This window comes from Papaver somniferum, chromosome 9 (assembly GCF_003573695.1).
Source record: "Papaver somniferum cultivar HN1 chromosome 9, ASM357369v1, whole genome shotgun sequence".
NCBI lineage: Eukaryota > Viridiplantae > Streptophyta > Magnoliopsida > Ranunculales > Papaveraceae > Papaver > Papaver somniferum.
In genome coordinates, this window is record NC_039366.1 from 186,966,734 (window position 1) to 186,991,968 (window position 25,235).

The following is a 25,235-nucleotide window of genomic DNA, read 5'->3' on the forward strand; positions in this document are numbered from 1 at the left end:
TAATAAAAGTCATACCAATATATAAGTCAGGCCTTTGTGAATAGTTCTACCAAGAACACAAACAGTTGTGAGCGGTTATACTCAATCACACATATTGGTTATTCATAAGATATGAAATGAATAACAAAACCAATAACACCTGGCAATTTTCTTTTCGGTTCACAAACAAGTTTATGAACTTACTTCCTTAGAACACATGTAAAACATTGTTCCCTAGGATGAAATCCTGACCTCATACCCATACATAATCACAATATCATTCAAATGATTATGGCGATGTCTTATCTACAAAGTTTAATAGTTAAGCAATAAACCTCGTATGGTATTCCTTAATACTATGTCTATCTAGAGTTCAAATATGCTTCGCAGTTTTGTTTTCAATATGCACGACTTGAAAGATAAGTTAGGGAATGAAACAGTTCAACTCAAATATCACTAACCTCAAGTGGAAGGATGATTGTTGTCGTTGTAGCTCCTTGCTTCTTCACATCTTCAAGACTTCGCAATACTTGTAATGTTTCGTATCCTAATACTTTCAAGCTAACCTATACGAAGTTGACTCTAGTACATAATCAAGTGACTCTTAACATGAGTTTTGATTCACTAAAATATGACAACCAAACTTGACATACCAACACTTGGTGGGTTCAACCGAGCTATGCTCTAACAGCTATGCCAAACCCTAGTTATCCTTCTCAAGAATAAAATCCTCAAAAGAAGTTTCCTAGTATTTAAAGTTTTTGAAGAATTCCTTATCATCTCCAAACTCCTTATCGATGACTGACAAAGGAACATACGGTTCATGAATGAAAGAGTTAGTTCCTGCAAACCTGGTAGTTTCTTGATTGACAAGAGTATCTTGTAGTTTGAGAGATTTCAATAAAATATTCTTAAGTCCATGTACCTCCTTCTTGGTTCTCTTAAGTTCTCCCGTAATATTTTCAAACCTTTTCTGATTGGAGTATTCTGATCTAGGTTTCTTATGATTCTTCCTTTTCCTCTTAAGAGAAGAGAACAAAGGAAGAGGCATATATTTATCCATGTTAGTTGGGACAGTATCAACAACCATTGAAGCATAGGTTTCACGATAAGATGTCGTGCTTGGAGACTTCATGATTCGTGAGAACAAAAAAATGGATCTGTGAAACACAAATGAGCGGCTCAACAGGCAAAGCTTCTTGTGAAAGAGATATGAGTCTTGAAGAAGAAGACATTTATCATGCAGGATTTCGGAACTTATAAAGTTCACGCTCTGGAACATAGAAAACCCTAAAATGGAATGAAAATTTCATTTTTATCTCTTCTTTAAGTTTTTTTCCGATCAAAATTTTCAATACCATTACTTGAGAGTTGAGATATAGAAAAGAATGGACAAATAAAGGTGGCTATCCAAGTAATAATATTCAATTTTGATCCCAAGTCCTGACGTCCAAATTTCTTATCTCTTCCAAGGGCGCATGAGATAAGATGTACATTTCAACACAATTAGATTGTGCTGCTATTAGCACTAGGTTTCTCACCACCATATTCGTGCATGGATTTTACAATATCCTTCAAAAGGAATGTTTAGTCCGAACTCTTCTCTTTGTTTGAGATTTATCTTTATCCTTTGAATCAATCAATCTCTTAGAAGACGAAGAGTTAACTTTGTGTACTTCAGGATTGGACTTTTGAACAAGTTTAAGCGCATTTGCCAACAGACTAGACCTTTGTTGCAGTTTGTTTACATACCTTAGCTTATGTTTGTATTTGAAACATTGAACGAGTCTGTGACTTTTATTGGTACAATAAAGACATGTCATATTGGAGATTGTTTCAGGGACAACTATAGTTGTTAAACACATGGTACCTAAAATAATATCAGAACTCTCATTGAGTATACGAAAATTCCATAACATTCTCCAAATATTTTGATGAAGAATCATCAATTAAATTATCAAGATTGATATGAGTATTGCTACAATTATCAAAATTGACAATTTCTCCCAAGAGTGCTACACTTGAAATTTCTTCATATTCGGAATCATAATGATCAGAGGTCTCATCAAGTGTTGCATCCAGACTCTTGTTACACTCATTGGCAAAGTGACTGAATCCTTTACACTTGAAGCACTGTGGCATATCCTCGTCATTAGTATTATTGGAATCTATGTTTTTAGCAGAAATACGATTATGTGGCTTAGCTGACATTAGAGGTTTGTCTCTGGAGAATCGTTTATTTCTATTTCTAAGAAGTTCTCTATACTGTCTTTTGATCATAGAAACTGAGTTATCAAGATCCTCATCTGGAAAATCAGGATCGACAAGATCATCTTCATAGTTGTCAACACTTTCACTTTTTAGGGTTTCTAATGTTTTTCAGTGTCTTGAACGCAATATCCTTTCCGGCTTTGGATTGCAGTTCGTGATCAAAGATATTCAACTTTCCAACAAGAGTGTTCCTGGAAAGTTGTATCAAGGTTATTTTCTTCTATGATCGCATGTTTCTTAGACTTGTATCTTGCTGGTAAAGATCGGAGAATTTTTATCACAATGTCCTTTTGGGATATAGTCTTCCCTAATGCAAAACAAACATCAAAAATACTAGACACCTTTTCATTAAATTCTTCAAACGAATCTTCATCAGATATATACAGAGGTTTTCCCAGTCAGAAGTTAGGTTTTGAATCCTAGCATCTTTCTCTGAGGTGTCTCCTTCAAATACGGTTTCTAATATAACCCAGGCATCTGTAGACTTAGTGCACGAAGTCACATGGTGCTGAAGATCTGGGCTTATGGCATGGATAATAGAGTTTAAACTGTCTAAATTATGCTTTGCAACACTTATCTCAGTTTCACTATATTCTATCAATGGCTTTGCAACAGTAGCTCCGTCTATAACAATTGTTGGTGTGTTATAACCAATAACTACAATTTACCATGTCTCAAAGTCACAGGCTTGTAGAAAGGGACGCATAGCGATTTTCCACCATAAGTAATTTGAGCCATCAAACGCTAGCGATACGTTTACCGAAATTGTACTCCTGTCCATATAGTCAGACTGCTTCAAACACACACTTATTAGGTCTTAACGTGTTTGCTTGCTCTGATATCAATTGAAAAACTGGCCGGGGGTACCACTATACACCACCAACTTTTTCGTAGGCAATCTGTATGGAGAAACTCAACATAAATCCGAGAGTAAAAACTCAATCAAGGAAAGTGTCTAGAGTTATATCTCTCTTTCTCTCGTTGTTAGAATGTATCCGTGAACCTAACTACAAAGAGAGTTCTTGGACGATACCAAATACCAATATCCAAAGATAAATCAAGTCTTATCCAACAAACAAGGTTGGACCTAGATACAGTGATTGATCAACGCACAACCTGTGATATTTCAATTATAAAGACACCAGAATTTTTTTTAACGAGGACCTAGTCCAGATCGAACACCAAACTGTATTAAGCGGCAACAGACACTAGCCTACTACCAATTAACTTCAGTCAGGAATGTAGTTGATCCCGAACTCAGTCTCTCACTGATTCAGGTATAGTCGCGCTCTTTACGCCTCTTGAATCCTAGCAGGACTCCGCGTAATTGATTACCTTAGACAGTCTCACACCAACTAAGAGTTGCTTCAACTCAATTGAAGAATTTAAACCAAATCTTCCTCCCAAAGATTAAACCTATGATTGATTTCCCCATTTACGATCTAAACGGATGATCAGATCAAAAGAAATATCTAGGTGATGGAAATCGATAGCAACTTGACAAAAATTATGGTTATCCTAAAAATACGGACTTATGCAACCCGAAGTGCAGCCTAGATTATTATTCACCTCACAAGTATAAAACTTGTGGAATCAACAAAGTATGAGACGAAGAGATTTTGTTGATTACTATCTATCTTGATTGATGGAGAAAGTCTCATTAAACAATCAAGATTATCAGGATAATCAAGTTATAAATATAAAAGATAACTAGACCCGGCTTCACGAATCCCAATGAAGTCTTTGTAGTCTCTAAACCCTAAAAGTGTTTCTGGAGAGGACGAGTCTAGCTAAAACTAGGACACACCAAAAAGTAGTGTAACGATTCAAAGATCCCAGTTGCGAAGAGTTCCCCTTATATAGACTTCAAAGCCTAGGTTGCTTTAGGTTTAATCTAAGACAGATTTGGGTATATTGTCAAGGGGGATTGGTGTAGCTACCAACTATATAGATGAGGTCATGGAAGTGGTGTGTGTCATCGAATGGGAATGCTCATTGGGTTCCAGATAAATCATAATTTGTCAGATGGATAGTGATTTCAGATCCAACAATGTGCCATGGTATATATATAATAGATGGATTAATGCTTGTAAAAGCTTGATAGTACCATCACAGGTACATGGAAGTGAACTTCTATGCTAACAATTTAGCAAGAAAACGAGCAAGTTTAAGAGCTGGAGAAATGATCATTCATGCTGGGAGACCATAATCTTTATATCGCATTGAAATGCCGGATGTAATGTATTATAGGTTTTACAGATAGTTGTTTTTTTATCAGGTTTTAGTTTAGCTTTTCCTTTTTCCTTTTCTTTGTTTTTACCTTGCATGTAAAGTGACTTTAGTTTTTCTCTTTTGCTAATATCGAATTGTCCAAGAGGGATTTCAGTTATATAGTTGGATATTGGTTGGAATTAGACAAAACTGAATTTTGGTGCTTTATTGCATATCTTGAGAATATTTTCGTTTATGGAAATTCCTTGGTGTCTAAACGATCTTGGTCTATAAATATTGAAGTTTTTTCTTCTTACAAACTTATCCTGAGGTGGGCACTTTGTTTTGTAGTTACTGCTACAGTCGACTAAGAAATTTACTTGTAATACGATCTTGGAGAGGAGAGTAACCTAGCGAAATCTCTTGCGTACGCTAGTTTAAAGTCTTATTTGGGACCAAGAAGTCTCTAATAGTACCGTTTGTGGAAAACTAGAATCTACATTGTTATTTTATTTTTCGATTATTAATTTGATTGACTAACGGTTGTTAGCTCTTGATTGCACCTCGTTTGATTATTCTTAAGAGCCTTCTCTTCTGACATAAGGTCACTCAAACAAGATCAGATTAGCGGTGTTTAGGTCTGGTTTAGATCTGACGTCGACTTGTGCTCATCCATTGTTAACAAACCCCGTTTTGTGACCGATCGATCATAAGTTGAATCAAGTTTGTTATTTTGCAGGTATAGAATATTATTGAAGATTTGAAGATAAGCATTATACTTTGTAAATTAATATACCAATGAAAAGCATTCATAACTATTGGTATAATCTTACTTGACACTTTGATCATAATAAGATGACCAAGTCTCTAGTACTAGAGGATCATGTATATAACTTTACATGTTATTTTTTCAATCTAAACGACTTGAAAGTAACGATATATAAATGGAAACAAGTCAAGTCATTTATTACTAACCTCAGGTAGAAGGATGATGTCTTCGCCAATGTCGATATGTCTTTAGAATCTTCAGGGCTATAGAGTAATACTTGTATGTCTCAACAGTTCTCGACTTCCGAGTCTAACCTAACAAAGTTGACTCTAGTATGTAGTTCTAATCAAGATACTCTTGAGTTTTGATGCTAAAATATGACAACCAACCTTGACATATATACCAACGCTTGGCGGGTTCAACCGAGAAATGCTCTAACATCAATACATCAAGTACTAAAAGTGATAACCTAACTATCCCGTTAGAAGCCAAACTCAAGGTCACTCGTTTGAGAACCCCAAGTAACTATATGGAATAATCTAGTCAGTTAAGATTGTATGAAATAAATACTAAGAAGTAAGCAAGCATACCTCAAAAGCACCTGATATTTTCAATATATTTTCGAAATATTCAATCAGATATATGGTAACAAGTAAGGATGCATGCACGAAGTTGTACCAAAAAGTGGTGCACAAAAAATAGGGTCTTTAAAAAAATTATATAATTTCATAAAAAAAAAATAACGTGGATGATACATTAGAATACATTTGAATATGCAAATAACAAAATAAAAAGCTATGTAAAAGTTATGTTTCTTGCATCATACTTTTTTTTACAAAAGCTAGTATCCGTCTTAGTGGTAAGCATACCGCTTTGTTATAATGGATATCATCTTAAGTGAATATACACAATCTAATAATATGAAATATTTATTTTGTGATATTTGTGATACTTGTGGTATCATATATAACACACACATACATACACATATATATATAACTCACATATCGATGTAATTTTCAATCTAAAATTATTTACTGTTATTTAATTTCGTAGAATCTAATTAGGAAATGAAACCAAAGTAATCACATAAATAAGAAAGCGTTCTTATTGAGTTGCGTGAGCTTCAACGGCTTTTGCAGATTAATAAAATGTTATATATATATATATGTAAAAGATCTGTCGATTTTATATCATATATTTGAGTAAGAATTCTCAAGTGTCCGAGCCTAAGAACTCATAGGGCTTCCCCAAACTCGAGAAAGCTGTAAGAACTTCTCTTAAGTAGTACTAATAACAAGAGCTCTTTTTCGGTCAAGGTTTACAGGGCACATCTAAAGTGTTGGGGGTTCGAAAGGAGGTCTCAGAGCTCGAATGATGCAGAGCAAAGAAAAGTGGAAGATCCTTTAGTGAAGAAGTGGCTAGAAAACCTCAAGGAAGCATCCTATCAAATGGAAGACATCTTAGATGAGTGGGTAACTGATGTCCAGAGATCACACCTGAAACTTGGTGAGGATAATGAAGGAATAAATCAGGTAACAAAATTGAATTATTTATGTTCTGTCTTCAAATGCCTCTGCAATTTTCTTTGCTAATTACCAAGGTCTGTAAATCATAAATCATAATACGATGATGTAGATTTTAGATAACCAAAATTAATGATTAAATGAAACCCAGTTATATCCGCAAGTGCACAAGTCAATAGTAATATAAATAGCAAATGCGGTTCGTTCCCACAGGGAGTGTGAAATACTCTACCAACTAATACCAAAAATTAAATAATCAACAAGATAATGTTTTAAGGATTTTTAGAAATTCGGAACAAAATGAAATAATAAATAATTTAAAGATAAACAAAACGAGCGTGGGTTATTAGGATTTTCGGTTTCCACCAATTAATTATGCAAACTCTACTAATCTTTAAAAGTATATTCCATGCTTTTTCAAATACTGTTTCTCCGCTATAGTTGTCTTCGCTTCATGAGTAGTTATTCTAAAGCATTACTTATCTATCCTTGCATACCACGTCTAGGGATTTAACCGAAGCACGCAGTATCAGTTCAAAAGCATAAATAATCTAGAAAATCACATCAACAATAGAATACCAAGCCAAATGAAGAAAAACTACTAATCAATCAACTCATTATTAAGCATATAAATATAGAGTTTTCATAATAAAATTGGGTTCTACCTAGACCCTAACATAGCTTTAGCTAGCCATGGCTTTCACAAAAAACCATCAAAAGATTAAAATCAAATAGCTAAGCAAAAATGGAGAAGAAAAACTCCAAAATCCTTCTCCTGTTTCTCTTCCCGCTCTGTGGCCGGGCGCCCCCTGGTATATTTTGAAACAACACATAAATATAGCTCACAAATGAATTCACGTTTTTCTTCTTCGTCGCCACATCACCTCCCAATAGAAGTCTGCCACATGTCATGAAAATATAAATTCACCCAATGATGTTGTGCCGCGTGTCATAATATGACGATACATTGTAAAGTATCATCGAATCTCCACTTTCCATAGTATATGAATTTCATTTAGAAAGCATGATATTTTCTTGCATGTGCTGGATCCCGCCTTAACTGTATTTGCAAAATGACGTCATTTGGCTTCAAATATTCCTTCAGATTCTTTATATAAATATAGCAAGAGAACTTATGTAAGGACAAGATACATTAATCTTTCATTTTTCTTCATTTGCACGTGGTCATGGAGGTGATATTCTTCCATTCTTATGCTAACAATAATAAAGTCACTCTTGACCAATCTTAGGTGGCATTAGTGTGCTGACATCGACTCGCTTCACCATGCATTAATTGAGATTAAGAATTGTCTGCCCGTTGTGAACTCGTGAGTGCCAAGCCAGTGACACTAGCCAATTGAATTTTAATTCTGCCCACGTCTATAGGAATCGTGAACTTAATCATGTACTCCTTTTTCCTTGCAAGTTCATAAGGCTCCGTTTGTGTTTGGTGCCGCGCAGTGGTGCTGATACATAGGAATACCAGGCCAGCCACATTTACCCATTTTAGTCGCAAATGTCATTTGTTGTTTATTTAACCACTTATTTCTCAGGTGATTGGATTTGTTTGTAATTCCTGCAAAAGCCTTAACACAATATTATTAGCCAAAATATCGAGTCCTAGCTAATATAAATATGGGCATAAAATGTAGCATTTTCGTGCTTATCATACGACTATTTTTTCAATAATTTATTATCAAATCATATGTTGTTGGATCATGCCGGAGACTTACAATCAATTATATATAGTGTGGTGCAACGGTTTTTCAGTGATAATGATTAATTAAAGACACATCTAGAAACTGTTACAATAACTAATATCAACAATTGATCTAATTTTTAGATTGCAACACGTGTCTTACTTGCCACAATTATTTTAACGGTTTCAATTGTTACTCCATATTTACAACAGTTCACTGAATGAAACCTGTCTCATACCGCCACATATGTAACAACGTTTGTAAGTGTTACTTCGCATTTTGCAACTGGTCCTTAGAGGAGACGTGCCGTCTTTCTGTCACGAATATTGTAATGTTTACATTATTACTCTTCATATGGGCAAACACTAAGACTATGACACCTATGCTGGTTACTTACACTTTTACTTACCACTGTTACAATTAAACTAGTGACAAACTTTTTTAAATTTCAATTATTTTATTTTTTTTATTACAGGTCGTTATCATGAACCTGGATTTCTAGGTTACATGCCTGCAATACATTTAAACCTGAAGCACAATTGCATATGTTCTTTTCCAATCTGCAATTCATACATTCTGAATCCACAAACCGTCCACATTCCATCATCTGTACATTCATTATGGAAACACAAATACAAAAGAATTCTTCTATTCATTATGAAATTTATCCAACAACAATTCAATCCCATTCAGTACTCTTGGACATGAGTATTATTGTATAATAGGTTGACATGCAGAATTGCATAAGCAAACTAACCAATAAACATGGTTCAATAAGTGATAACTAGATCAAAGTGTAATGGTTATTAACAGAAGAATGCAGCGCATACAATATAGAGAATTTGAAGTTGTCATCCTCTCATCTCTTTACATCGAGGAATCTTCACAAGGAATATGAAAGATGTAGCAACAACAACGATTATGATAAGATATGCCAATTTGAAATTTAGGTTTCATCTAAAATTTGGGGTTTTCTGTGATATCATGTAATTATGGATTAAAAATCGATAAATTAAGTTTCCGGTTGAAGTATTAACAAGTTACACAACTTGATTAATCTGCATATGTGATGATTGTTTGATAGAAGATGGCTGCAATGATGGCAGTTGAAACCATTAGTTCTGACCACGGTTTCGATAGAACAAAAAAATAAAAGAGTATATCGGAAACTCAAGATCCACGTGTATATTTTGGTCCACCTGTACAAAACTGATGACTCAGCTATCTGGTTTTGGACGAAATATACGACGAAAGGAGGTTTTGCTAATTTAATCTCTACAGGAAAGATAAAGCAAATTAGTGATCTTGCCGGGAGAGGTAACGCAAAATACCCCAAACAACCCGGTAGTTTTCCAACAGGCAAAAAACCTCACTACCTAACGTTACTACAATTGTTTGGTGGATTGATAGGTAGAGAATACGTGGCCGTGGGTTCTCTTGGAATCTAGACTTTAAATATAGTTTTTCCTATTCTCATTTATTTATATCATGTCTTGTGAGAGATCCGATCAATCCACTCAATCATTAAATCTTTACTTTTTCGCTTTCAATTTTCTCTGTTAATACTTGCTTTGTTATAATTTTTCCTAATTAGAAAGATCTCGGTGCCTAGTAACCTTATTGTAAATTGGAAAAAGAAATCCTTCTCCTCCTCCTTCCAACTCACGATTCTCTTACTGATTCTCCTTTTCTCTTCCTGTATAGGAAGCAAAGCCCCTGTACTGTTCGATAAAATGTTTGAACCAGAACTTTTACAAGGATCCTTCCGTGGTGATATATTTTGTTCCTGCTGCTGTAACCAATGCTTCTACGTCCCTTCCGTTAAATCGAAGCTGTTTTGAGATACAATATCAAACGAGTTAGATGAAGAATTCTCTTGAATTAGAAACATTGCCCACCAAAAAGTCATATGAATCAGTTGTTCTTGGTGGAACTTTTGATAGATTACATGGAGGGCACCATCTCTTACTCAAGACATCAGCTGCATTAGCCACTAAACGTCTTGTGGTTGGCGTTTGTGATGGACCAATGTTAAGTAAGAAACAGTTTGCAAATCTGATTGAACCGATCGAGGTAAGGGTGCGTAATGTCAAGGACTACATCAAGTCTATTAAACCTGAGCTGATAGTTCAAGTTGAACCAATTACAGATTGTTACGGGCCTTCGATCACAGATGAAAATTTGGATGCCATCGTAGTCAGTAAAGAGACGTTACCAGGTGGATTATCGGTTAACGAGAAGAGAGCTGAGAAAGGTCTACCGCAGTTGAAGTTGGAAGTAGTGGATTTACTCTCCGAAGAATCTACAGGTGAAAAGTTAAGTTCCACGTTGTTAAGAAAGCTTGAGGCTGAGAAGGCTAAACAACAACCGTAGCCTACAAATTAAAGACTGTGATTATGCGCGAGCAGCAGCTTATTAGAAGGTGTCCACTGAGCGTTGGAGATTCACATTGACAACATGATTTTATTCTTGCTGGTGTGTCACAAAAAAGGTTAGATTTCTTAACATGAGCCACATTGATGGTTAGAGTTATTTGTTTCTTTGGAAGCACATAATAATACTAGCAATGACTTTTTGAATAACATTATATTCTCATTGTTCTGGGATTTGCAAATTCAAGGAATGACTTTCTAGTTCCATGTATTTTCTTAACAACATCTTTCATCACCATCCCCTCACTTGGTGAAGTGAGGTGACGTAGGACATGATATACAGATTCTAATAACATTATTCAAGATTTTCTTACTACGTATATTGCTTCCCTATTCTCATTGTTCATTAGAACTATTCTTATCATCCCTTCTCTTTGAAAATGAGCCTGGTGATCCTCTCCAATAGCTGACAGTTCTGAAATTAAGAGTGGGCCTCCGATGTCCACAATTAGTCCTGGCACAGACATTGTAACACCCTCGTGATGGTTTAGACCGTCTCTGAATAATTCATCTGTAGGTCTTTTGTAACTCCAACAAGAGTCTGCTGTAACGGTACACATCCCTATATGTAGAAACTCGTTTACCCATACCATACTCTGAAAGTTCAAATGTTTACTTTAGGGCTACTTTACTGAAAGAAACTTGAGCATAGAAATATTATACTAAAGCCGAAGCTATACCTGGAGGAATATAGGCAATAGATCCCTGTAGCCGAACTGATATGGAGGAACCATGCTAAGCTCAAATTACCCACGTGGGCAGTCGTATTGTGCTCAAGAAGTAAGTTAAATGGATTTAGATCACAGTGAGCAATAGGTATTTTACAATCTTGATGAAGATACTCCAATGCATAAGCGACATCAATGGCTATATTTTATGCTGGTTAGTTTAATCATGGATGTCTGCTTATGGCCTGCGCAGTTGGTGGCACACGAGTTTTATCATGATCCTCGCATTATAAATTGGCTAGGGATCAATGACTTCAGGAGTCTTCGAGTTGTAGAGGAACTATTGATTGCAGAAAGTGAGATTTAGGCTTAATAAGCGTGTGAAGCCCATTATCTGATAATTTTAGTTATCTTTCCCTTTATGCAATGAAAAGGAATCAGTTTGCATATAGCTCCTGTGTTCATTTCATTGTGTCTATATTTCCTTAATCCCATGAAGTAAAATAGCATGGCAGGACCTCTATTGCAGTATGGGATGTAATAAGAGTTGAGAGAGAAAATAACAAGTCTTCGATTGCCAATCCGGGCAATTGTAGTTGTTTGCACTTGTTGTTGCAAGCTTGTAAGGCTGAGCACTTGTGAGTCGAAAAATTACGCATAAAACCTTGGTGTTGCCTTGTTACAACTTAAGTGTCAATTTGTTTGGGACAAAAAAAAAAGAGAGAGAGAAAAAGTGTCACTCTTTTGGGACGGAGGGAGTACAACTTGGTAGATTTCCTACAATAGTAAAGCAGGCCTATCTTAACTGAAACTTAAGGAGTAAACTACTAAGCTTGAGGTAAACCTTTCACTAAACTAAGGCTGCTTCTGTAGTTTCATGTCCCTGATCACAGACAATTCCATAAGAATGTCACTGATGTCACCTCGTTCTTCCGGTGATTCAACAGAGCAGGAAACTCCAACTTTAAGTACCGAATATAAGCATTCCTTAAGTTTTCCGTCATTGTTGATTGTTTCTTGACCATGTTCTCCTTTGTCAATCATCAGTCGTTCATCTACCGACTCCATAACTTGATCCTCAGATAACAAAGCCGTCTTTGAAAAATTGTGAAGGTTTAGGTCTTCCTTAAACATGTCTTCTGTTGGTCCTTTTCCAGTAAACATCTCCAATAAAACGGTGCCGAAACTGTATATGTCACCTTGGGTGGACACTTTGCCTCCCATTGCATATTCTGCAATTTTAAGAGAATTGTGTATGAATTATAGGAGCAGTAAGTAGAGAATTATAGGAGCAGTAAGTAGGGATTAGATACAAAATGTGTTACAGTTCTTGGAATTTACTGAAGAGAGAAAGCAGTACCTGGAGCAAGATACCCAGTAGATCCCTTCACCACGGTTGTCAAACTCATTTGGCCAGAACTATTGGAAAAATCAGGAAGAAACTTGGCTAGTCCAAAATCACCAACATAGGCATTCATGTCGTCGTCGAGGAGAATGTTGCTAGGCTTTATATCACGATGAACAATTGGTATTACACAATGATGATGAAGATAATCCATTGCAGAAGCAACATCTATTGCTATGTTTAATCGCTGCAAGAGACTCAAGTTCTTCGGTACATTTTTCCCATTTGCTTGTGGGGTGGGATGTAACCAGCCCTCCAGATTTCCATTAGCCATGAACTCGAAAACAAGAGCTTTGAAATCATTTCCTCTATAATCAACACCAGAGCAAACAGTCAAAATCTTTATGAGATTCCGGTGTCGAATATTTCTTAATGAATTGCATTCAGCCATGAATGTCTTTGAAGCTCCTTCCTGTTGAAGGTTGAGTACTTTCACAGCAACAACTTTTTCATTACAATTGTAACTTAGAATTCCTTTATATACTGAACCATAGCCACCAGAACCAATCAAATTTTCTGAAGAGAACCCATTAGTTGCTTTAAGGAGTTCTGCGTAAGAAATCCTTACGCTCTGCGTTTGTTGATCAAGCGAAGCGCTAGAAGTGGGCTTATTTCTTGAACAACAAAAACGCCGAACAACGAAATACATAACAAGTAGAATTAAACAGATGATCATAATAACCAATGAAATTATTACTTTAGGGGAGATAGATCTTCTGTGTTTTGCAGAGGCTACTGTAAGCGGCCGCGGCAGTGTGATGCAAACCGGTAATCTCAGAGTAGAAATACCTCCACACAAGTTACGGTTTCCCGTAATCGACAATGCACTTGCATTTTTAAACATACCTTCTTCAGGTATTTTACCTTCAAAATCATTATAAGAAAGGTTTAAATTGTATAGAAAAGGTAACCTTCCTAAAAATGTTGGAATTTTTCCTGTTAACTTGTTACTCGAAAGGTCCAACTCTTGTAGGCCTCTTAGTTCTTTCAAAGACTGAGGAATGATGCCTTCAAATGAGTTGCCATTCAAGAAGAGGTATCTCAAAACAACACATTCTCCAAGTGTGCTAGGAATTTCTCCAGCTAATTTGTTCCCAGACAGGTATAATTCACCAAGATTTATCAATCTACTCACTTGTGGTGGTAGAAGACCACTCAAAGAGTTGTGAGATAGATCAACTAGTGTCGAGAGCGATGGAATACTAAGAATAGTTTCTGGTATGGTACCATTAAGATTATTATGAGCAAGTGTCAGTGCTTGTAACTTCAGACAGTTGCCAAGGCTTGAAGGTATGCTTCCTTGTAAACTGTTTCCATCCAAATAGAGTTCACTCAAAGAAGTGAGATTTCCGAGGGAAGAAGGAATTTTACCTGACAAACTATTGGAACTGAGATGAACTTGTGACAAGTCTTTTAGCTTTCCAATTGAATCCGGAATTTCGCCTGTAAAACTACAGTTCTGAAAGCCAAAGTTTTCAGCTTTACTAGATCACCTATGCTTGTAGGTAACTTGCCATGTATCCGGTTATCACCCATGGTTATCGACTGAAGATTCGTCGTAAAGTTCACACGGAGAAACTGGGTAATTCTCCTACAAACTGGTTTATCTCTAAAGCTAATACTTCTAGAGTACTAGAATTGATCCCGCCTTCGTTAGTGAGCTTGTTGTCCCCTAAATTAAGCCAGGTAAGAAAAGAAGTTCAACTTGATCCCGCCTTCGTTAGTGAGCTTGTTGTCCCCTAAATTAAGCCAGGTAAGTCGAGGTAAGCTTCCCAGAGAAGGCGGTACTACTCCAGCAAGCTTGTTGTCAGCTAAATCAATTGCTTCAATTAGTGAAGCATTCGTTAATGAAAACGGGATTAGTCCAATAAGCTGATTTCCTGAACCACCAAACCTTCGGATTCGAGGAAGAGTGAAGCCTAAGTCTGATGGAATTCTTCCACTGATTTTGTTGAATGCGAAATAGAAGTACTCCAAGGAGGAAATGTTGTAAATCGTCAGAGGCATATCCCCAGACAATTCATTCTCAGATAAGTAAAGGATATACAACTCCTCAAGCCTACCAAGTTCTGACGGAACTTCACCGTCTAGATTATTATCCGTAAGTGTAAGTGCTTGTAGGGATGAAAGGTTCCCTAGAGAGTTTGGAATGGCTCCAGTTAAGTTATTCTCATGAAGATACAAAAAGTTGAGCCCTGAGAGCTCACCAAGCTGGACCGGAATCTGTCCGACGAGCTTATTCCCACTCAAATAGACTAGTACTAGTTCTTTACAGTTTGTGATATTGGTTGGAATTTCCCCACTAAAAGCATTGTCTGTTAAATTGAGATATTGTAGACGAAACAACCCACCAACCTCTCGAGGAATCGAGCCATGAAACTTATTGTTGGCGAGGTTGATTGATCGGAGAAAGGTAAGATTGGCTATTGAAGGACTCGAGGAACCTACTAAGCTGTGTCCTTCCAAGCTCAAATCCACAACTCTTTGCTGATGCTTTTTACCACAAGTAACTCCACTCCATTGGCAGAAATGTTCCATGAATTCAAGACATGAAATGGGTCAAGATATTGAATCCGGACTTTGAATGCGAGCAAAGCGATCCGATCCGTCTCATTTGTAGTACTACTAATGGCAGCCAAGGGCATATATTGAAGATTGATAACAAAGTAGATGATCAGCAACAAGATTATCTCTACTCTAGTTTGGTAGTAAAATGTGGGAGATGAGATGACTTCATTTCTACAATGTGTGTTATTATTCAAATGTAAAGTAGCACTACTAAGTAGAGATTTACAGACAGTTTGGAAAATGGATTCATTTCCTTCTGAGGTGGTGTGAATGCTTCAGTGGTGATATAGAATCAAATTCTAGGAGGAGATGATTACATGCCTCTCTAAAGGGAAATTTAGATAGGGATGGTTTGACTTTAGCTTTGACTTTAGTATGATTCAAAGAACTAGAGAATAATTGCAGTTTCGTGGTTCTATCATTTTTTGTTGGTTTTCTTATAGTGCTTCTTTTTCCATTTTTGTGTCGACATCTCATAGCAATGCGATTTTGGCGATTGCCGGACAAAATCATGTTCTTTTGCCGTCGTTCACAAAAAACGAGACTGTATCGGGACACGTTACGGTTTCTTTGACTGCCATCATGATTTTCCCATAATATCTTCTGTGTACATGTGACTTTACACCGGGTATTATTAGATTTTTTTTTTTGTCAATGAATGATACCGAACAAATCCTCAATTTAAACAACACAGAAACCGTAGAGACACAAAGAATGTGAGCTCGCCCTTAAGGGGAAATCAAGGGGTCTCTTTTGTTAGTATATGTGTGGCTTTTATGGAGTCCATTTGGACGGTCTGTCAAGAATTTTTGTTTGTTAATATGGGACCATATTGTTTACCTCCATAATTTATAAAACCACTTAAAATTAACACCAACTTCAACTAACCTCATTGTAAAGAAAGATATCTTTGGGGCTACAATTTTTTCTTAAGGGTTGCAGATTGATTCAGAGGCTTTCAAATTCATCGCATATGTTAAAATTTCTCTTCCTCTGAAACCAAACCTAAATCCAATAACTATTCATAAACAAAATCACCTGAATATATTACCGCTCTCCTCAAAAATTCACCACCGAATGATGGAGAGGATGAACTCCAAAAAGAAAATGATGCATTGATAAATGAAGAGGTTGAAATACCTCAACAACCAGTAATCTTTGTTGATGGTGGATTTTTGACAACGACTAAAATCGTAAAATCATAACCTTGCATATTCCTGATCCAGTAATTTTACGCATATTGAGACTCATGTCTCTCGTCTAAGCATGAAAACTCATTCCACGATAGTCTCTGATTGAGTGTATTGCCTCTCACATCATCCATAAGAATCTCTGACTGAGTGTATTGCCTCTCAGAGCATAAATGAATATGCAGTCTCTCAATTAAGACCACGACATGTTTCATTAATACTGAACAATTTCAGTAATCACTTTTATATAGAATCGAACGATTGGACGGCTCAAAGACAACTTGCCTGCTAGTATAGAGCGATAACGTCTTCAGGATATAACAATGTTTTCCCAGACTATATAAAAGACTTATGTATAGAATCTTAACGATTGGATGGCTCCTAGACAGCTTGCCTGCTAGTATAGAGCAATAACGTCTTCCGGATACAACAATGTTTTCCCTGACTATATAAAAGGCATATGTATAGAATCTTAAAGATTGGACGGCTCCTAGACAACTTGCCTGCTAGTATAGAGCAATAACGTCTTAAGGATACAATAATGTTTTCCCCGATTATACAAAATAAATATGACACTTCAATCAGCTCATATCGCTCAGTTCTCGAATAAGTATAATGCTCCTAAACAACGTGCTAGTATAGAGCCATCAATTAATTATTTCTAGTCGTTAGATTCATCAATTGAATTCCTAGAAAACATTCTACGTTTTTTATAATATTTCGTTACTTCAGTTCATGGCTTTTCCCAGCAGAATTCCATGGGTTAGTAATAGATATCCAATGTACGGGCATCTAAGCCACCACCGAGTAAGCCCCTAGAAAATGGTGCAAGTGTACTCAGCAATAATGCACTAACGAGAACCTGAATGCACAAACGAGCATTCAAAAATACGAATGAATGAGGAAACCTATGCAAAATAGGGAAGAAAATAATTATAATAAAATATTAATTGAGGCGCCTAGGGGACCGGGCCCACCGTCCACCTGGACATGTCGCCGTAGTCGGTCCCACGCCTCTTACTTTATTTTATTATTTTATTTGATCTCATGATAACTCCTTTATTTAGGCAAAACTCCTCAGTTTCATGATGTTTCTTTCACATTATGGAAATAATATAAAAATAGAAAGGTGTCGCGGGACCGGACCTACTAGTAGGCCGGCCATGCCCTAGTCGTGGCAGGTCCCACACCTTGAAATCCCTTATTTTATTATTATTGTTTCCTCAATCTTATGAAACTCCTCAATTTGAGCAAAACCCTAATTTCTTCATGTTTTCTTAAATATTGCTTAAACGCACACCAGAAAATACTAAAATTCTCACGACTGAGACACAGACGCTATGGTGACAAAGGCATGTTACCTTGAGAGACCATGGTCAGCCCTTTGGCTTGTAGAGAGCCGGTCCCAGATATTTTCATAATTTGAACTAATTTGCTCATATTAGGTTCAAACTCTTCCAAACAACTTGGAATTTCATCAAATGACCGTCAGTCGGTCCCATGACCATCAGGGCCGGTTCCTTGACCTCTTGGTCGGTCCCTCACTTCTCCATAATTAGGTTTTATTACCTAATGCTCAGATAAGCATTATTTTAATAAATGATTAAACCATCATTTAATCATCCTTTCACCAACTAGTCTTCCAGGGACTTTGGTATTTTCTCACTCGAGCATCTGGGCACTACATGGTCGGCCCATCATCCCATGTAGTCGGTTCCTATTTCACTCGGCGGTTGATTTTCAATTGATCAACAATTGATCAAAATTAGGGTTTTCAGATCCAATGCTCCGCAAAACAAAATTCTGAGCAGGTTCAAACACTAATAATTTTATGTTGATCATGCAATCAACATTTTAATTAATTATACCCGGTCCAGTTGCCAGTATCTTAAGTTAATATTTTATTTGGTCCCCCCACCAATAATTCATCAAACGAGCAATATTTTCTCAGCCGAGCAATATTTGCTCAAACTAGGAATATTGATTTAATTATCAATATTTAATTCATCAGACAAGCAATATTTGCTTAGACTATGAATATTGATTCGATTATTAACATTCAATAGTTCATCAAATGAGCGATATTTGCTCACACGAGCAATATTTGCTCAGGAATATTGGTTCAACTATCAATATTCAATAATTCATCAAATGAGCAATATTTGCTGACTTTAATTATTAACATTCATTCGACAATTATACGTCTGTCTCAACAGACATGTTCAATTCATGAATCCTAGAGCATTCATAAATCATGCTCGACTCAGCAATACAAAGACTCATCGTCCAATAAAATCAACAACTGACTAATTAAATACACGTCTACCTTGCAGACTCCACAATCACGAGACATCAATCGTGTCACATGCGGAATATTAACTAGGGTTTTGGTCTGGCGGCCTACGATACGTGTGGTTACCCACGACGAGAATGTGACTAAGTCGTGCAAGCGGTTCGAGGAGTTAATAAAGTAGTGGGCGGAAAATCAACCAAGTCTCCGCACGATGGGCAACTGGTTTTAACACGATTTCTCACTTTCCCACTCTTTGACTCCATCAACCGTCACACTTGCTGGGATCAATGTGTCTGCTATTTCTTGCAATATAAATAAGTCTCTGAACCCATGATTGAAGAGAGAACAAGAAGGCTCGTTTGAACAAATAATTCTCATCATCTGAGCAATCACTCTCAAACTTCAATTAATCAGAACTTATTCACGCAGAATACATAACACATCCGCAATCCTTGATCATCATTAATCTCACACATTTCTCAACTTCCCTCATACAGATCGACCCATCCTCTCTTGTGACCGAATCGACTCTGGAACGACCTTGTCTTGGTTTAGGCCGGAGTCCTACAGATTGATCTCTCGAACTCAAAGCACTCTTGTGCAGTGCATATGTTTGCAAAAGGTTAAAGCAATTTGCTCGATCGAGAGTCTCCTCCGTACGGTCTTCTCCTCACTTTCCTAAAAAATACCAAATCGTTTTCTCCCATCAACAAATTTTTTACCATAGTGGGAGATCATTCTTTCGGTTGCAATCTCAATTCTCATAAAGGTGGTCAGTCCTTGGTCTGGTTTAGTAACCAATCTGGGTTCAACACCCAACTCTAACATTGCAAGTTCTAGTGGTACTGCCACTACAAGTACTACTCCTCTCAACGTTGCAGGCTCTAGTGGTACCACTAAAACCACTCCTCTGGCCAGCAATGCCACGCCACATGTTACTACTACTCCTCTGAGTGTTGGTACTCCAGTGATCACTCCTGTCAACTGGCACTATCAACAATCCACCCCCTAGCCGATCTCCTGAAGAAACCAGAGGAAATCAGCCTACCATAGTTGATCTCATGAAGGTTCAGACTGGCATGGATGCAACACAGAAAAATTTGTGTGCTTATCTCAAAACTCTCACAGACAATCTTGCGTCTGAACGAACTCAACCTCAACGCGAAAAAGGAAAAGCTAAAGAAACATCTTCAACTGTTGATCCTGAAATCTCTCCAATCCATGTTGTAGATGATGAAGAAGTCCGCAAAGTTACAGATGACTCAACAACAAAAGAACCTGCAAGTTTCATCACTTGTGAAGACCTGGAGCTTTTTGGAGGATCGAGGAAAAGCCAACCTCCATTTCCTGATGCCACACAAAGAAATTCTCTTCCAAAAGTCTACACTTCTCCAACGTTCACACTTTACAACGGAACATGCAACGCTCGAGAACATGTTTCATGATTTTTTGGAATCATTGGGCGAGCATGAACACAATCATGTTGTTCGTCTGAAGGAATTTTCAAAGCTTCTGACAGGAAGAGCATACACCTGAACAAGTCAATCTCTCTGATTTGAAAATGATGTCTCAAATGAACAATAAACATCTCAATGATTATGTGAAAAAGTTCAGAGTCCATGCTCTGGACTATCATGATCTAAACGTTACTGAACAACAACTTGTAGACTTGTGCATAAACAGAATGATCCCGGTCTACAATGCCTTACTGGAATATCTCTGAGACTTTCTCAGAGCTTCATGAAGCGGTGATCAGCAACCACCGGACCCGCTTTACTGGAAGAGCAAAGGCTACAAAAGTCGAGGAAACACGAGAAACTCGAGGTAGCAGACACTTGATCAACAGGCCATACAATCTCCAACCTTCCACGAACGTTTTTACAGAAGGGAGCAAAAGGAAAGCTGAGATACAACAACACAAGCATGATTCTCCAATTTCATACGCTCATCCAAAAGCATAAAGGAAGGATAATCAAACTTTAAATGCATAAGTTCCGACCTAGTGTCCACAAACAGGGAACGATGCAGATTCAAACTTCCTTTTTCACATTGAAGAAGTAATCAAAATGTAAGTCTAGATCCCATATGGTGTAATCATATTTCCATTCATCAGGAGATAGTTATCTGAAGAAGAAATGGAGAATCCCAGATATTTTTGTTTTCATGGGTTCTTCAATCATCCAACAAGTGACTGCTATGTTGTGAAGCACATCTTTAAAGAGAAGGTCGATCCAGGAGAGAGCTTCAACTAGGGACTGAAGGAGCCCAAAAAGATCCTCTCTTAATCGAGACCTCAATCTCTCCGAGAAATCATTCAACGAAGCAGTTCAATCCTTGGTCGAACATATACGTGAATTTCTCTATCTGTCTAAAGCACAAAGGAAAGACATGTTCACAGCATTTAATCACAACATGTCAAAGGTCTGTCCATCTCGAAAATATTCCATGAACCTTCATCCAGATATGCACGACTGGGGACTTCTTACCACAGTCCATCTGAGAGGAAATGAATTCGGAAGTACGTTGATCAATGATGACACCTCCATCAAAATCATTCCACTGAAAACCACCCTCAGAGCAGCAGACATCACTCGGTAAGAAACTACTCATACTCCCTTCTCAATCAGAGATCAGGAATGCACACCCAGAGATGCTTATAGCTACATCATCTCAAGATGATAATAGGCTCAACCTGAACTGAAGGTAAGTTTCACATAATCAAGGGAGATCCAGGATATGACATGATCCTCAAATGAGCATGGATCCATGCTGAAAATATGGTTACTGACAAAGCATCTTTGGTTGCACATCTCTCCAACGAAAAAAGTTCTGATCCAGAAGATTTAGTGGACATTCCATCATCAGGGCACTTGGAGGAATTTTTTTGACGAGGTTTAAGCAAGAACCAACGAAAAATGCATGGACATTCATCAAGAGGTTCCATACTCAGGAAAGTATCATTCCTCTCATGTCTATGTCATTTATTCCCACACATGTTATCCTATCACGGGACTCTATCAACTCTGCTATTGCAAGAAGTTATAAATGGTAGCTTCACCATATTTTACCAAGTGGTTGAATCTGACACCTCTCCTAATCGAGTATCTCACTAAGAATTCATTACTGAGATGATTTTCAAGCACGACAAATAATATCATGGGTATTCCCTATAATATTTGTATGAGTGTCCATATGGGCCACAAAATCATAAAGCTTTGATATATGCGCAAGTGTGGAATCCCATCGCAAAAGGAATGCTAAATCAACAGAAGATAGTCGGCGCCGAGACGATCAAGCGAAAGACATTTGATGCTTAAGGGATGTGACGCTTCCACGCACAAGCATCTAAGGTTTGAAACATTTGGGATTTTCTTAACTTATCCATTATTTTCAATTCCTCTAAAATATATGCAATACTTGCATTAAGTAATTGAATATATCAAACCAAAAGAAAATCCCTACAACTATCAATCACCTACTTCTCCAAGGCCAACCGAAATTCAAAACCTCTCATATCTGAGTGTTATATTCTTCAAAAGCCTTCATATTGTACTCCCAATCAAAGAGTACACCTTCGATAATAGCGCCTCTAGCTTCAGCATAAATATCTCGACGATGACACGCTGATTCAATACCAAGACGGTCAAAGTGTAACTGAACTATAATCGTTAAATCTTCACTATTTCCATGACAAGACTTATGGAGCAGATGCAACATCATTCTTCCATGGATGGCACAAATTTCCTCAACATATATCTTTTTGCTGAACAAAAGAACACCTCTGGGATGCACTTGGGGACTTGATCTTGTTGAAAAGATCAATTTAGATCAATTTCAATAAATGTGTTCCACATAACAAGTCATTGCAACCTGATGTGATTCCATGAAACGTCATCAACGGATCTCTACATTGCAAACCTTGCGCGACTGGGGAACTTCTTATCTTCACCAATCACATCCAGAATGGAGACTGCTGCTCTTGTATGCAACAACATCGATTCCCTGACGAAGCCACTTCATAGTAAAGTCACACTATTCAGGAGAATTTGGGTTGAAACCCCAGTACATCCCCATCTTAGGGATGCTCAACTCACCGACTAGTTCGTGAATGTAAAGACTCACTAGGTGGAGGTGAAAAGATTATGTCGATAATCATGGTTCTAGCCTTTTCGGTCTCTGGAGCAACTTCGACCATAATATCGGCATTAACAAGGATATATGGAGGACCTCCATCCGTGGTCTCAGCATCAACAAGGATATCTAGAGAAAATCTAATTGTAATCTCAGCATCAACAAAGGTCTTAGGAGCAACATCCTCAAGACCGGCTTCATCAACTATCCATTTTCTAAGGTATTAATCGATGGATCAGACTTCACCAAGTACTAATGATTCATATCAAGATGTGTATACATGAAAACATTTTAACATCCCAAAGCTTGCACGACGGACAAGCACAAGCCAAAGTCTTTTACAAGATGTTCCCATCACCTCTACAAATGAGATACAACATTTTTCAGGCCATGGGTTTACAATGGGTGAGGAATGGGACAATGATTTCTTAATCAAAGATGTCCATTTATGTCTCTGATACAACATATCAAAAGGGCACATAAATCGGACATACGAGCATAAAGATATGGCTTCCACACCCGGGTTTATGAAATCTGAAAATTTTCATTGGATTACAAGTTATGAATGTGCACGCGTCATTGACTGCCCTGGACATCTCTAAACTGAAGGATTCTTTTTGCATATGATTCCTAAGTCTCTTAGCTTCGAAAGTTGGATTCAATCATCAAATTCCGATATCGTATGAAGTTTCAACAACTTTCAGAGAGGATGACATGCAAGCAGAAATTTCTAAACGGGATTCATAACACTCACGGTCGAGAGAAATTCCCCTAGATATTTCCACAAAGTCCTTAAACCTCGATATCTCCACCTTTCTGTAAATAAGAAAGAATAAAAAGAAGGAATGAAGAGAAGATCTCACCATTACTGGGGACTGACAGTCTGCCACTGTAATACTGCACGTATTTCCATGAGGGATCCATAAGTTTCGAAGATGTAAGCAAATGGATGTTTTTGCAGCAAGCTTGTTTGTCGAAATTTTACACCATCCTGTGCAAAGCGGCAACTTGGAGCAATTGATGAAGAATTTAAGGATAGGTCGTTCTCTCCATACGGAGGTCCACTACAAAATATCCAAAATTCACAGTTAAAATTTTCTGAAGAAGAATCGTGATTTTTCATGCATATGGACATTCGTCCACTTTATTCAATTAGAGGTAAAGAGACAAACAAGGTTTTTGGTATTCATGAAGCAAAAATACTGAAATGATCAAGGCAACATCTACACCTACAGAGATCAAAAGATGTAAACTACTATAATGATTGATTGTCAGATTCAGTATCATCTTCATGATCAGAATCATATTCAGAGTTTTCCTCAGAAATCCCTTCAAGATGATCTTCAAGATTGTTATAGGCTGCATCCGAGTAGTCATCTTCCTCGCATTAATCTTGGAAATTAATCTTGGTCAATCATTCATCTGCCATATCATGTGGATATGACTCAACTTCACAACCAACAGGTTTCCGGGAAGTTCAACATCCGGATCAGAGGCTACGCCTTCAACAAAAGATTGTGGTTGGGCCAAATTGGTCCGGGGCTTGCATCCCGTCCATAGTCCCATACGCAAGTTCCGGCATATATATATATATATATGCTTAATAATCTCATATTTGGTATTTGGTAGTATTAGAAGTGGAAGTCGGTTTTTATCATGGTAGGTCCTCTTTCTCAATAACACAATGAGGCACATGGAGTATGTTTAATGCCAATAAGGGATTAATTTAAAGGAAGTGATAAATAAATAATAACTCACATTGATGCTCATCGGATAATAATGGTGGGGGCTTTTTCTTACTTGTTCTGGCCAGGATCAAAAATTTCAATTATACAAACTCTTCGTAAACTCCTACCCTGTACTGATCATATCCTCGTTTATTTATAGACGATTTTCCCATCTAATCTTAATCTTTTGGAAAGTTAATAGCAATTGTATAAGATGATAGCAACCTATGGTGTAGAGATATAGAGAGAACCATTAGTGGGACCGCATGTGGTAAAAAAATCACATTCTCTTTACTACGTCAACGATCTTACTTTTAGGAATGAGTAGCTTGATTTTCCTTACTTGTTTTATTACAGTGACCAGC

The 25,235-nt window shown here is 37.2% G+C and overlaps 3 protein-coding genes across 3 annotated transcripts; 1 reads left to right on the forward strand and 2 right to left on the reverse strand.

Moving 5' to 3' along the window:
- The first annotated feature begins 9,924 nt into the window (after positions 1–9,924).
- Positions 9,925–11,849, forward strand: LOC113307813 (phosphopantetheine adenylyltransferase-like). The gene has a single exon (XM_026556270.1). It carries the CDS (start codon positions 10,320–10,322, stop codon positions 10,827–10,829), a length of 510 nt encoding a protein of 169 aa, XP_026412055.1. The 5' UTR covers positions 9,925–10,319; the 3' UTR covers positions 10,830–11,849.
- A 149-nt stretch (positions 11,850–11,998) lies between these two features.
- LOC113312981 (putative receptor-like protein kinase At3g47110) lies at positions 11,999–14,497 on the reverse strand. Its single transcript, XM_026561714.1, has 3 exons — positions 14,455–14,497; positions 12,917–14,404; positions 11,999–12,788 (listed from the first exon to the last, which is right to left on the reverse strand). Exons 1-3 carry the CDS (start codon positions 14,495–14,497, stop codon positions 12,412–12,414), a joined length of 1,908 nt encoding a protein of 635 aa, XP_026417499.1. The 3' UTR covers positions 11,999–12,411.
- Positions 14,498–14,638: 141 nt separating this feature from the next.
- LOC113312983 (LRR receptor-like serine/threonine-protein kinase EFR) lies at positions 14,639–15,499 on the reverse strand. Its single transcript, XM_026561716.1, has one exon. It carries the CDS (start codon positions 15,497–15,499, stop codon positions 14,639–14,641), a length of 861 nt encoding a protein of 286 aa, XP_026417501.1.
- Positions 15,500–25,235: the final 9,736 nt, after the last annotated feature.

Coding starts and splice junctions, on each gene's coding strand:
- LOC113307813 (XM_026556270.1), top strand. CDS start 10,320: ATGAAGAATTCTCTTGAATTAGAAACATTGCCCACCAAAAAGTCATAT.
- LOC113312981 (XM_026561714.1), bottom strand. CDS start 14,497: ATGGGTGATAACCGGATACATGGCAAGTTACCTACAAGCATAG. Junction 14,405..14,454: donor CAAGTTACCTACAAGCATAG/GTGATCTAGTAA, acceptor GTAGTTTTACAG/GCGAAATTCCGGATTCAATT. Junction 12,789..12,916: donor TACTGGGTATCTTGCTCCAG/GTACTGCTTTCT, acceptor TTAAAATTGCAG/AATATGCAATGGGAGGCAAA.
- LOC113312983 (XM_026561716.1), bottom strand. CDS start 15,499: ATGGAACATTTCTGCCAATGGAGTGGAGTTACTTGTGGTAAAAAGCAT.